The 15,202-nt window shown below is 40.4% G+C and overlaps 1 protein-coding gene across 11 annotated transcripts in view; it reads left to right on the forward strand.

Moving 5' to 3' along the window:
- GADL1 (glutamate decarboxylase like 1) overlaps nucleotides 1–15,202 on the forward strand; it is a 158,046-nt gene that overhangs the window by 75,333 nt on the left and 67,511 nt on the right. For all 11 annotated transcript variants that reach the window (XR_011527107.1, XR_011527110.1, XR_011527108.1 and 8 more), the window contains one exon: nucleotides 11,956–12,155. Coding sequence is in view for 7 of the 11 variants with exons in the window: in XM_070575908.1 (XP_070432009.1) it covers nucleotides 11,956–12,155 (200 nt within the window). In the remaining 4 variants the exon portion in view is untranslated. The remainder of the gene's footprint in view (nucleotides 1–11,955; nucleotides 12,156–15,202) is intronic.

The raw sequence follows: 15,202 nt of genomic DNA on the forward strand, positions 1-15,202 counted from the left end.
ACTTGCCCTATTGAAAATGAAAGACAGTGGCTTGGAGCCTTCATGTAAATGTTTGACTTTTCCTACCTCTTCAATTTTGGAAATGGTTGTTGTATTGAGTGTGTCTCCTCCTGTCTTAGAACAGGGATCTGCAAATTATGGCTCAAAGCCTGTTTTTGTAAATGAAATTTTATTGGCACACAGTCACACCTATCATTTAGATATCCCATATAGCTGCTTTCATATACAGAGGTGAGTAGTTATGACAGAGATTGTATGCCTTATAAAGCTGAACATATTTACTATCTGACTTTTTACAGAAATTGTTTGCTCATACCTATTTTAGAATATCCAGAGGAGAGAGCTTTGCCTTTCCCAGTCTCTGGGACCACAGTTTGAACCAGGAAATTCTGGGATTAAATATGGTTTCTCAATGCATAAATCCACCTATGGATCTTGAAGCCTAGCAAGACTTGTATTCAGATTCTGCCTCTGCTAGAGACTGCTTCGCATGACGTTGACAAGTTGCTTAACTTTTTTGAACTTTAATTATTTTATCTGCAAAATGGAGATACTTTCTATTTTGAAAAACTTCTATGACATTAAATGAGAGAGTGTGCAGAAGTGTGTAGTGCATTTCCAGCCATATAGCAAGTACTCAGTGAATCTAATTTCTTTTTCCTTTGTTCCATCCAGATTGAGGAGTGAGCCACATGTGAACACACAGATTCTTCTGTCTGGACAAATGTCCATTACTATAGTGGAAACATTCTTTGTCATTTTAGCACATTCCTGTATTTTATCATGAATCTTTGAAAAAAAAATGCTTTTGTCCACTACATCATGAGTTTTATGTAGAGGTTTTACCAAATGCTTCTTGATTCAATGTAAACTATTATTTAAGGCAAGTTTTAAGTAGAATTGCTCATGGTTATGATAATATCAACAATTTCCAACAACTCTTTAATGGAATTTATACAAAGAGCAGGGAACTTGTGTTTCAGAAACTGCCAGCCTGCAAAGCATTTTTCCCCTGTATAAAATCAACCTCTTGCCTATATTCCGGGCCTCAGAGGCTAGACCTCCAGAGGATGCTCAGACTCCAAGAAATGTAGGCCAGTGACCTTGCTGCTCAATGTGTAAAATTCCATTTGAGAAGGAATAGGGCCCTCGTTAACAGCATCTCAATAAGTTGGAGACATAGACTGATTTTGTTAAATATTGTGCTCCTAGTGTGGAATCACTCTTCCAGCCTCAGTCCAGAGCAGCACAATTGCTCTGTGTCCATTTTGTCCAATTTGAAAGACGTCATTTCCATATACATCTGCTCACCTATTTTGGAGCGATGCAATTAAGCCATCTAGACTGAAGAACTATGCCTTGTGTTAATAAACATTTTTTCCCAGACATTCGCTTAAACATTGTGCCATAAATACTCATCCCCAGGGGGTGAGCTACCATGCAATATCATTGTATTCAACTTACAGATGAATGAAAACGAGATATGATGAGGCAAAGTGATGTCTTTGACAGTTACACAGTAAATACTCAGAGCTCAGAAGCAGCAAATGACTACTGGATGCTTTTGCCATGTGCACATTACCAGGCATGCCAAGAAATTGGCAGATGATCTATCCCCTTTCAACCTCCTTCCAGTGTGCCTTTTGTGCACAGGTGTCTCTCCAGGCTTTGTTGTATTTCCCCATCTCGTTTTCCTGTGGCCTTGATCTCATCTCTTCTCCTCACCTTCCTCCTCTTTTTCCCTTCCCCACCTCCCCCACTTCCCTCATCTCTTCTATCATCCCCTTCTCTCTTTCCTCTCCTTCCTCCTTTTCTCTCCTAATCCTACCATACTGTATTTTTGTAAGCTGACTTAAATCCCTTTTGCAACAAAGTAGAGTGTAAATAAATATATATCAAGTAGAATCATAGAAACTCACAGTTGGAAATAATGCAGGAAGAGCGAAGATCACAACTCCTCCCATCAGAGTTGAGTGAGCAAAGTTTGCTTATATCTGTGTTATGATTAAGCTTCCAAAAACAGATGATGCTTTGTTCCATATCACAAGAACATCGCAAATCAAAAAAGGTGAAAAGATTAGGGTTGTGGGGCTGTTTTGCACATTACATCCATGCCACAATCCTTGGACATATGATTCATAGTTTGTACCTTTTTCTCCCCCTATGATTAAGACTCCAGCATGATCCAGATCCAACCTATATTCTTGTTATTTAGGTGCATAGAACAAAGTCATTCTTCATTTGTATTCACGCACAAATAAAACTTTGATAATGGTCAGTAATAGCACAAAAATAAGTCAATCTCCCTGGTTTATATGCTCTGGTAAAAACTCAACACTTTAGAATTCTCTAGACTCAGCATGAATGTAATATTGACTGAAACTTCTAGATCTGGATTTTTCAATGTAAGGTTAAGATCCATCAGAGCAGTGGTTTTCAATTCTGGCTGCATATGAGGGTCACCTGGGAAGCTTTTAAAAAAAAGTGATATTCTCCTTACCCTACACCAAAGATTCTGATTTTTGGTCTGGAGTAAGACCCTCTGTTAGCATTTTCTTTAAAACTCAGATAATTCTAGGGCCAGTCCAGTGACGTAGTGGTGGTTAAGTTTGGCGTGCTCCACTTCAGTGGCCTGGGTTCATGGGTTTGGATCCCAGGCACTGACCTGCACCGCTCATCAGCCATGCTGTGGCAGCGACCCACATATAAAAAAAAGTGGAGGAAGATTGGCACAGATGTTAGCTCGGGGCTAATCTTTCTCAGGGATAAAATAAAAAGCCCTCAGATAATTCTAATATCATCTAGGGTTGGGAACCACCATATTAATTGGCCTTGAGTTATATAGTCATTTGTAAGTCATATAAGCTTTTTACTTTCCTTTTTAATGAACAGTCTGAATAGAATGGAATAGAAAATACCAGTATGCAGTTCACATAGTAATGATGAAACTATTCCATGAAACTTTTGTTTCAGTTTCATGTATATTAGTGTGGATGCTGTCGCTATTTAAAAATAATTTCTTACTGTGTGTTGCAGTCAAAGTTTGAAAAACACTATTTTAGATTATCTTTCACAGAGAAGGTATGTTGATAGCTGCCTGGGGAAAATCGGAAAATCTCCACCTGTCCTAAGAGAGAAGCCCAATTGCTCTATTTTTAAATGCTTGTGGGCATGCGAGGTATTGCCAAGTGATCTCTGCTCGATCAAATGTTCCCCGCCTATTTATAGAAGCCCTTACTTACACATTCTCTAAGAGACCGAGCCCAACTTTCCTCTCTCCGGTAGGCACTGTCAAGGTGTAAAATCATTAAGTTGCCTTTCTTAAAAATATCTTTTAGCTCAGTCTCCTCATTTTCAAATCAGCTCATTTTAACCCTTACTTAGGGATATTTAAGGAAGAGTTACACTTCAGAAAAAAATACAGGATCTCAGGTCTGGCACCAAAGTACCCGATCAGTTCTCTGAAGATCCCTATCAGGTTCACAGGCCTAGAACTTAACAAAACGTTCTGGAATCTTACAGGAGGCTTTCTAGAATGAGTAGTAGGGTCCCTGGTATTAGCAGTAAGCGCTCAAATATTCCAAGATAGTGGTTTTCACAGATGATATCAAACTGATTAGTCTCCTGTGATTTTTTAGCAGTTCATATGATGGTAATGTAGAAACCCCTACAAAGAAAGTTAAGCGTGCTCCTGGCCCTCGCTGGCTCTGCCGGGCAGGTGAGCGAGGGCCCTCCCTCTCCCCTCCCGCGCTCCCCTCCTTCCTATCCCCCTCCCCGTCCCCCGTTCTCCCCTTTCCGGCTTCCCCCTCCTCCTCCTCCCTTCAACCCCTCCTCCCCCTCCCCCTCTATTCTTTCATTTCTGAGTGAAGACACCTGTGCGCTGAAGGGCTGTTGTCCCCTCCCGCCATTTTGCTGTGATGTGGCTGTAGACCGACTGGGTGGAAGAGCAGCTGGGGAGAAAAATGGAGAAGGGAGGCGAGCCAGAGGGGGCTGCAGCCTTGAGAGGCCTGCACTTTCCTTGGCTAGGGGATCAGCCAGGGATGGGACCACCATGCATGTAGCGCTTTCTGCTGCTTCTACCTTAAGCCGGGGCACAGAGCTGTAGGATCTGTTTGATAACTTAGAACAATGTGCACACTGGAAAAGTCATGATTTTCAAAAATACATCAAATGCATTAAAGAAAGGAGAGACTGAACTCAAGTATGCAAAGCAACTTAGGAATTTTCGAAAACAATCAACCTGAAGCCCAAAAGAAGAAGACAAATACGACTTAAATATCATGGAAAACTTCCCTTTCAAAACATGGATGAGATGATGACATTTTCTCAAAGAACAGACTTTTACAGATCACTGTGCAGTTAAAAGCATTATGTATATGAACTGAAACAGGAGAGGCAGTCCCATTTTTTTGTTGGAAACCTAGCACACAGCGCCCAGAAACTTTCTGGAAACAGCTTGAATCAGGCTGACTGTTGAGCAGGTTTGCAAAGATGGCTGAGAGCGGAGCAGTACTTTGAGTCAAGGGAGACCGACATGAGACCGACATGAACATTACAAAAGGAGATGTTGAAATGACAGGACAACATCTTAAATATATCACAAATATGCCACATTGAAGATGCTTCACCAATTCTTCAGAAATTCAAGCACAAGCACCTTAAATGTCAGCAAACTTCTATATATAACATCTTCTAGAAAAGATAAGTGATGAGGAGGAGAAGGTTGAGTGAGAATTGGAGAATTAATAGACATAGGCAGAAGTTGACCTGTAGATGGTACCAATGACTGGGAAATACTTGAAGAGAATAGGAAAGAGACCTGAATCAGTTGATCAAAAAATGATTCAGAGCTGCTAGTAGAAGCCTGTGTCAGCACGCGAACCTTCTGCAGACAGTGAAGCAGCCAATAAAGCACAGTGTATCTGAAACTAGCCTTTCCAGTGGCAAAGGAGAAGGCAAATAAAAACGCAGATTTGGTGGAGGGTTTGAAGAAAAACTGTAGCTGTTCATCAAAAATAATCTTTCTCTCAAGGTGGATGCAACAGCAGATGATTTTAACAATTTTACACTCTGATAGAGAGTGTAAAAACTACAACAGGGAAAAAATGGATTAAATAAATAAATCCAAAAGAGAGGGATCGAAGAAATGCCATAAGAAAAATAAAAGATGTGTATCTAAATAATCCACAGCTGAAAGGACAGCTGCTTTGGATTACAGATGAACATAAATAGAGCAAAATAAAGAAATACTGTGAGTAGAGTCCCAAAGAGTGGAGGTCTAGCTCATTAAAGTTGAAGGCAGATTCTCAATAAGTAAACAGATCTTACAACAGAGCTGAGTGGAGGAAACACATACCCCATCATCAGTCAATAACTGCGTGAGACTGGAAAAGCCAGACAGCAGTTACATAGAACAGAGTCAGGAGGGTGGTGAAGATTAATGCCAAGACTTTTGGTGTTGCAAATGATTTTGATGACCAGCTCTCATTCCTACCACAAAGATTTGTAAAATATTCTATACACTGGAAAGTCAGAATGAGAGAACATTCATGGGACTCTCATGGAAAAACATAGAGAAAAGCCAAAGTAGTGCGTGGGCATGCATTGAGAGAAATGAAGGCAGAGGGTTATATTCACACTTTCCTACTTCATACATCAAAGTCTAGACAAAAATGGCAAAGATTTCTAAAGGTGGTATGTTGGTGCAAGAACCACGGTGTGCTGGAGAAGAATCTGAATGGTCTCCTGGTTTCTACAGGCCTCAAACACACCCATATAAACACATGACTTGGGCTGACCTGTAATTTAGCATTTGAAATCTCACCTTGAAATGATAGCTCTATATTGTTCTGTTCTTTTCTCTCTTCTTCTCTTTCTCTCTCTCTCTCTCCAGGCTATTCATGGCTTAGCCTAATACACTGGCATTTTCCCCTGTTCACTCTGTTTTGCTTCCTTTTGGGGAAAATAACAATGACATTATTATCATTCACTTACTTTCTTCCCTCCACCCCACACCAACTACTCAGCAGTCAGTCAACATATCCTTTGTCGACTGCCTGCATGAGGAAACTGAAGACAGCTGGACAAGATGGACCTGGCCATTTGATGTCCCCTTGACCCTGAGTCCGCCTAGTGTGTGCCCTTGCCCACTTTCACTTCGTACTATGCCTTTTGTGTCTTCCATTCACAGCACACTGAGACTTGTAAAGACCCACAACATCTAAGAAGGCCATCAAGTGTGATAGCTTAAGTGAGGTCAGGCTTGGGTCGACTTGGAGGATGAAGACTGTGGATAATTCTTTCTTCATCCTAAGATTTCTTATGATAGCCTTAACATGTTCTATCAACTTGGTCTACTTCTGTAGTTGTTGGCAGATACATCCCATTAAAAAGGGGAGGTGGATGAGGTGTAATATGCTCATTTCATAAACATGAGGAAGTCTAAAGCTGGCATTCTGTTCTGTAGCTTGCCTGGGGAGAGAAGTCAATCAAAGGAAGAATGAATGGTGACAGCTGGGAGGGGCCAGGGGCACAGGCATATGCAGGAGAAAAGTAGTGCTGGGCAGAATTTTGGCAAAAGACTGAGAGGTGCTCCAAGTTGACAGTATATCACTGGATTTTCACAATATTCCTGTATGATGGGTAGAGCAAGCACCATCATCTCCGTGAGGTCAATGAGAAAAATGAAGCCCAAGATGTTAAGTGACTTGCTTTGAGTTCTGACACCAAGGGACTAAATCAAAAATGAAATCCATATCTGCTGATTCTCACTTTATTCTGCCAGATCAATAATGAAGTTTAAGTTGTAATATCTGTATGAGCCTGTGAAAATTCCATGACCAATCATTCTTACTAGGGCATTTAAGATCCATGGTGACTCAGCAATTCTTTACCTTTCCAGCCTTCCTAGCTCTGCCCACCTCATTAGTTGGCCTCTGTCATACTGAATTAATTCCATCTTTTCTTCTACCCAGCTATCCCTCATCATTTCAGCTCTTGGGTGACATATTTCTTCTCCTGAAGAGCCCTGTCTAACATCTCTAAGTTAGTGAAAGATGACTCTCCTTTGTCTCAGACCTCGTTCTCTCCCCCTCTTCTAGCACTGTACTGTAATTGCCTGTGTTTCTGTCCCTATCTCTATCTTAAACTTCTTAGGAATAGTGGCTTTCTTATTTACCATTACATCACCAGTGCCTAGCACAGCTATTGGCACATATTAAGGCTCTCAAAATGTTTGTTCAATAAATAAATACAGGCATACCTTGGAGATATCCAGGTTTGGTTCCAGACCATTGCAACATAGTGAATAACACAATAAAGCAAGTCAGACAAATTTTTTGGTTTCCTGGTTATGTTTACACTGTACTCTATAGTCTATTAAGTGTGCAATTGCATTATGTCTAAAAAAACAATGTACATACATTAATTATAAAATGCTTTATTGCTAAAAAATGCTAACCATCATCTGAGGCTTCAGCAAGTCATTATCTTCTTGCTGGTAGAGGGTCTTGTAAAAAACACAGTATCTGTGAAGCACAGTAAAGTGAAGTATAATAATGAGGTATGCCACTAAAGCCAATATTAGAAGGTATCATCATTTTTTAAATTCGCTTTTCTATTCTAGATTACAATCAAGCCTTTCTGCTATTCACAGCCTAAATTTAGCTTTGTGCATTCAATCAACAAATATTAGCCTAAATGCATAGTTCCTCCATGGGGTTGTATTCCCAGGCTCCTGGCATCACAGTGCTTGTTATATAATAGGCCTTAAGTACACAATTTTGGAATTAATTAATTAGTACAAAGATGATTAACATTTCCTAAGGCATTTAGTTTAGACAATTTCTTGTATGTAAATAATGGTGATATGGGACAGAACATGGGAAGAACCATTTGGGAAGAGTTTTGGTAGCTTTTATTTGGTGAGCAGAAGAACATGATTGCAAGAAGTGCAGACTTAAAGTAGGCCAAGTGGTCTTTGACTCCTGGAAAAGAGACAGCATCTTATCTGGCCTATGGAAATCAAAGATGGCTTGACTAAACTTGACAAGGGAAATGTGCAACCTAGTGATTCTCGATGTTTTTAGTGATACCCTTAAGTGTCACCAGCGTCACATGTCTTTAGAAAATCTCGAAATGCTTTATAGACAAGATATTACCCTAGTAAGACCAGAAGTCGTATTTATAGGAACCAAGTAAGGGTCCTCAAAGGGATGATAGTTATTTTGACCTCTAGTTTGATCTGTTTTCTACTGCCATTTTGCTTTTCACCAACCTCTTCAAGAACTCTTAATGAGCGTTTATGGAGCATCTCTTCCACATGTACTTAAGCACCCACTGTAGAGGGAGTAGAGTGTAATGGGTAAAGAGTTCAGGCCCTGAATCCAAACAGCCTTGGTTTGAAACCCAGTCCTACCACCTAGTAGCTACAAGATCTTAGGTAGTTACCTGAACCTCACTGTGTTGCAGTTTCCTCACAATGTGCAGTGGCATTGACAAAAATGATAGAACTTATCTCATTGGGTTGTTGTGAGATTTAAATTAATTCATACGTATACAATGCCTGGCACATAGTAAGAACTCCAGAAACGTTGGTTCTGGTCATTATTATTATGTGCTAGGTTAGGTGATGTGAAAACAAACAGTGAAAAAGAAAGCTGTATTTTCTGTACTCATGTCATGTTCTTGTCATTTACATGTTTCTCTGTACAGTATAATTCAATCTTCAGCCTTCCTCTGCTTTGCTCTGAAAGGGGTCTGACTCCTGAGAACCACATTTCCCAGAATCCCTTGTCAATTGGCTTCCTTCTAGGTTTGGGCAGCAGAAGGTTCAACAAGAGATTGAGTTTGGGAGGCCAGCGGTCCCTCTGTGCTTAGATAGCAGCAGCAGCAGAGGCTGTATCTTCTCCGTTTCCCATGTCTCTCCAAATCGAGCCTCCTCCCATGCTCACAGGTCCCACTGGAAGTGCTAGTTCTCAGCTTCCTAGCAGCTCTCTGCTTTTAGAGTGAGGCCAACACACAAGAAAATAGAACAAGCAGAAAAAGATTGCAGATTTAACCCTGGATCCAACTGTGCCTGAAGATTATGTATGACTGGATTTTTAAATATATAAGCCGATAAAAATTCGCTTTTTTGCTTCAGCTGCTTTGATTGCATTTCTTTTGCTCGCCATTGTGAGAGTCCTAGTACAGTGTCTACTAATTCCTGAAAACTGTTTGAGATGATATCACACTATAAAGCAATTGGTGTTCTTATTGCATACTTGTCTCTGGAATTCATATAACTTAATATTTATCATCCTGCTAGAATTAAGAGTATGAAGATGAGTAAGACAAACATGGTCCTTCACTTTGATAGCACAATAAGGACTAATTAAGTGCTTTCAAAAAGGTTAATTTTCACTATACTTATTCCAAAGTCTTGTTTTCTCTGGAGATCTGAACATCTTCTCTTAGTTGAGGTGTATCTTAAAACTTAAGACATCTCATCCATTTTAATACAAGGATATAAACTGAAATGCAAAGCAGGAACTTTGCGGGGAAAGTTTTCATTTATTTTCAATAAAGTAAATCCCAAGCCTCCAGTTGTTTTTTATGAAACCCTCACAAGGCAGGGGGATTTCTCAGTGTGATGAAATTCACAGTGTCACTCCTGCGGGACCATCAGTCATTCTGCTGTGTGCTTTCCTGCCTCTCTCCTTCTCCATTTGCCTGTGATCATGCAATTTGTCTTCTGATAATGGATGGGCTGCCTCTACCTTTCAATCACTAGCATAAGCCACTGAAACTTGCCCACGAGATGTCCAAAGTTCATCTGCTTTGGGGACTTTTTTTTAATCTTTCATGGTTGATGAATGTAAATTTATAATCTTGATGCAAGTACAAGTGTGTGTGCATGCTTTGTCCTTAAAATATATGCAGTGGCCTTTTAATGTTGTAATATATGGTCAGGCTGTGGTTGCTATGGAAACAATAACCAAATTTCCTGACCTTTGAGAGTGGGGAGATACAGTGGTGGCAGCTGTGATCAGAGTTGAGAGATGGCTGACAGCATTAAAGTAAAGATTAAGGAGTAAGGGCCTTTTTCTACCTTAATATTCAGGTCAGAGCAATGCACTCTTCCCTGTGTCTACCAATAATATCCATCAGCCAGGTTGAAAGCTTACTAGTATTCCTTTAATTATCATTTTATATTCAGTTTGTTTGGGATACTAGATGAGTAAGATTTTGCAGTCTTTGTTTCTAGCTATATGTAAGTTTTTACATAGTATAAGGTCACGCTTTCTGGTAACAAGGCACATAACTCCATATTAATGTCTACACAAGACAATATTGCTATGAAGACAGGAAATTCATGCTTTCGTTTGGAATGTGATACCTTGAGATTTTCTTTTTATTCTTTAAATAAAAGTTGATCAGTCAAACAGATACATTTGATACATTCTCTGTTCAGAAAGGATCATCTTCTAGGACCTCTGTGACTACCGGGGAGTTTCTCTGTAGCTTCCTGTACAGCATTGACTGTTTTGCACTGTTAAGGTTTGGAAGATGCACCAAATGAGAAGTTCATCTATCTGTGTGTGTTCTGTTCATACTACATGCCAAGGGAATGTGAGAGAAGTATGGAATATGGGAAGTGGCTTCATCACCCTGATTGCTTAGTGAGGTCTTCTGTTAAGCTCTGTGCATGTGGACATGGATAGGAAATGATTCCTGCCCTCGAGAACGTGCTTGATCACATGAGAAGAGAATGTATGTGCACTGCTCATTGAGTAGGGACAGCACAGGAGCAAAGCCAACAAATGTAGCCAAATATGAAAGGAAAATTGAGTCCAATGGGATGGGCAGATAAAGAAGCTTAAGGGGAAACCAAACTTCAGATGAGACCCAAAAGAAGGGCAGACCCAGATAAAGAAGGAAGACAATGTTAGTAAACTTCAGTGTTAGTAAACTTTAGAATTTATAAATATTCTGCATATACTCTTTTGAATGTGTCAAATGTTATCTTAAAGTGGAGACAAGGTCAAGCAGATGATGTGAGCAAAGGTACAGATGGGGCACGATCTAGGGGGTAAGGGACACTGAGTAATTTGATTATGTTGGGGGAGCAGAAGGTTCTAACAGGTATTCTCTGGGGATGAAGATGCTTAGGGAGACCTGTGAAGGACAGGTCAGGATATCAGAAGACACTGAAGGCAACATGGCTTAAACTCTAATAATTTGAGGCCAAAGTGAAGACTCTATAATAGTAATAAACAGGGTAAATTGCCACCCACTTCTTAGTGAGCAGTAACCAGTCAGTAAATGAAACTGAATTTAGTTTCAAATAAAACCAATATGAGACCAACTCAAAAACCCTTTGGAATTGTAGAGGTTGTTTTATGGTGGTTAAAACTTGTTGCCTCTTGTTTAACTCTTCCATAGCTCTTTCCTCAGGTTTTTAATCCTTGGGTTACTGTTACTTCTGGCTTCTACAATATGGATATAAGTTGAAAAGAAGAGGGTTTAAAACCCTGGGGGGTTTTGCCTATGAAATTCTATAAAGTATGTGCAATATGTTATGGGGTTTTTTCCCCCCAATATGGAGCCTTGAGTGAGTTATAAACAGGTTTTTTCATCTTGATAAATTGGCCCACCTTAATGTCATGCAGATGTTGACATGGTCATCTCAAAGCTTCTCAATACCATACTCATTTGTGAAATTGTGAAGATGGACTTAACATTCTCAACTCCGAGGAGTATTTTTGGAAACACAGTAGGTAATCTGTGTCTCAAAGTTAATACACAGCAACTGCTTATGACATAGGACAGTCATAGAGTTAGACCAAGCGCCTTTAGCTCAAAGTAGTAGAATATCTTACAGGTTTTGTTTGTTATGGGTGTGTTTTTGAAATCAAGTGCACCCTAAAAATGGACAGTCTTACAATCTTTCCTTCTTCTTTTTTCCCCCCGCAGGATCTTCTTAAGAAATGCTACTCTGCCAAGGCATCTTACCTCTTCCAGCAGGATAAATTCTATGATGTCAGCTATGACACAGGAGACAAGTCTATCCAATGTAGCAGGAGACCAGATGCATTCAAGTTCTGGATGACTTGGAAGGCCCTGGGCACATCAGGCCTTGAAGAAAGAGTTAACCGTGCTCTGGCTTTATCTAGGTACTTGCTTGTGTGTGTGTGCATGTACGTGTGCGTGTATTGTGTCCATGGTTGTCTGTAACAGAACTACTCAATGAAAATAACATTTGCAAGGTCTGTCCATGTTCTTTCATTTGTGCATTCCTTCTTTCATCTCATAACCATTCTCTCAGTACTTACTGTGTGTTAGGAATTGTGAACAAGGCAGTCCTACCTTCTGCCCTCCAGGATCCTAGCCTAGTGAGAGATACAGTCTGGTGACAAAGCAGATAAAATACAAGTGAATGTACTTTTTGGTAAGGGGAGGTATAAGGTACTCCGGAGCACTCAGGAGGGTTCCCAGTATGTTTTTGAGAGGCATAGGCAGAGGCTTTCTGGAGGAAGTGACATTTGACTAAGACTCAGTGAAGAAAGGAGAGAAGAATGATCCAGGTGGAGGGAGCACCAGACCCAAATCTCGGGATGTGAGAGAGATCATGGGGACTTCAAGGACCTGAAAAGCAGGTCTGTGGGAATGTGGTGCTGGTGTAAAGGCATAAAAAGGTGAAGAGAGTGTAGAAACGCCATGCTTGCCTTGTTGTAACATGAGAGACAAAGCTTTGACACCACGCTCAAAGATTAGCAAAGCTCCTGAGATACAGGTGCTGGCCACTGGCCACCAGAACAGGACTCTGCTCGGGGATCAGTGAGTGCAAATGGCAGGCCACGGCCTAATTTAGTTTCAAATGTGGCTAGTTCAGCCTGAATTGCATAGAGTTAACTTTCATGGTGCTAAAAATAATAAACATTTAAACATTTAAAACACTTAAAACTAGGGAGATTTGTTGAAAAGCTAGGTTTTTGGCTTCTTTTGAAAGATCAGAATGCTCTCAGTCTCTCATGGTGACAAGCCTCTGAACATGATGCTCCCTGGTTCTGGAGACCCACGGTCCCGCCCTCTTCCCCCTGTTCCTTATCTAGCCTATTTTACTACAGCAGAGAGGTGAGGTGTGGACAACTGGGACTCAAAACCGAGCTCTACCCTGTACAAGCTGTGACTTGGGCAAGTTTCTTAATATTTCTGTATCTCAGTTTTATCCCAACAAAATGGAGATAACAGCATCTAACTTAAATAATTGTTATGAAGATTAAATGAATTGATATTCGTAAAACACTCAGAACAGGGCCTGGCATATGCTGCACGCTATACGAGCTTTAGTTATTATTTTCTTACCTGCTTGGCCCTAAAGGCATCAGGGTTTGTGATCTCTGGTTTGGAGAATCTCTCCTTCTTCACTCCCTGTTCACATTTCACTTGCAAAAATCTCAAGTGTCTCCTTAGAGATTTAAAATAATTTCCTCTTTCTATAGCGGAGTGGTATGGGTGCTGTGTGCAACACTCTGCAACAGTGATGCTCTGAGCATCACTGCAGACTGTCTGACAGCCCAGTATCTTAAAATATCAATTATTTATCCTAAGAGGTCTGCGAGTTGGCTGGAGTGGCTTTATCTCATCCTGTGGTCACTGTGAGGGTGAGGGGAGAGGCTGGGTCTACTCCCCACATGTCTTGCATCTTCCTTGGACCAGCAGGCCAGGTGGGGCATGTTTTTGAAATGCTGATGACAGAAGCCCGAGAAGGCGAGTCCATTCATGCAAGCCCACTTTAAACTCCTGACTCCATCCTATCTACTAGCATTCCAATGGCCAAAGCAAATCACATGGCCAAACTCAATGTGAAGAGGCAGAAGTACACTGGGTCTTTTTGCAGGATGAGCTGCAAAGTTACAGGGCAAAGGGCTTGGATATAAGGATGGATAAAGAGATGGCTTTGTCACTTTCCGAAGACTGTTAGAAGTCAGCACTTCTGGTGATTATGGTTTAATAAGTAATTTGGAAAATCTGTAAATGTTGTACCAGTTAGGACTCTTTTGGTGGTGAGCAACAGAAACCTTAGCTCAACGTATTCTGAACAAAGAAAGGTAATTTATTACCTCATGTTACTTATAAGCTAGAGTGGTGATGACTTCTGGAATGGCTTCTTCTAGGGGCTTAAACAATATCACCAGGCCTTAATCTCTCTCCATCTATTGGGTCCGTTCTTCTTCATGTTGGGTTTATTCCTATGTAGGAAGGTAGCTGTCAGGAGTGTCAGATCTGTCTTCTCCCAGATTCAAATTCAAGGTCAAAAGGAAAGAATGCTCCTTTCTCAACAATCCCAAGAAAAGTTTTAACTATTTCTGATTTAGGCAAATATCCATCTCTGAACCAGACACTTGCCAGGGAAATGTGATACTCTCATTGGTCATACTGAATCACATGCTCTCCTTTGGCAATGGGAAGACTGTCTGTTCCTTCTATGGAATATACACTGAAACTAGGTGAGGAGTGTGCCTTTATTAGGGTTAAAGTGCCTCCATCAGAAGTAGGGAGATAGCTACCCAGTGGTGAAAATATGACACTGTCTGCCATAAATATTCATAGTTGCCCATTAAATTAAAACAGAAGTTCAGAAAGCTCTGTTCCCTGCTTTGTGTTTTCCCATACTATTTACGTGTGGTAGAATCTCTGTGTTATTTTATCTAAGCTGCTAAGTAATTCAATGACAGGTGTCTTGAAACAAAGCTAGATATAAATATTTGATGATCGTATTTCTTATAAAGTTAACATTCATCTCAGGGTGGAATTTAATTTATAGTCTAAGGATACTTTCTAATTTTTACAGAGATATGTCACAGGAGGATAAATGATAACATTTCAATTCAATTCAACAACACTTATTGTTTGTAAATGTTTGTCAAGTTGAATTGAATTGAATTAACATTTCAGTGAGCATCACTGCAGACTCTGTAACCTATATTTAACTATTTGAAAAATAATCCCTCTTCTTTCATGCTGTTAATCATAATAGTTTTCTTGCCTTAACTTTCCACATTCTTGGTATTCAACACTCTATTCCTGGGGCGGACCGAAGTCATCCTATTCTCCCATCCCCAGAGCCAGGTGCCAAGGCGGAATCCTTTTAGGCGTGTTGCTTGGAATGAATGTGAAATGATAATCTTGGAGAAAGTTTCCGTAGGGCTAAGAATTA

Source organism: Equus przewalskii, chromosome 15, assembly GCF_037783145.1.
Source record: "Equus przewalskii isolate Varuska chromosome 15, EquPr2, whole genome shotgun sequence".
Classification (NCBI taxonomy): Eukaryota; Metazoa; Chordata; class Mammalia; order Perissodactyla; family Equidae; genus Equus; species Equus przewalskii.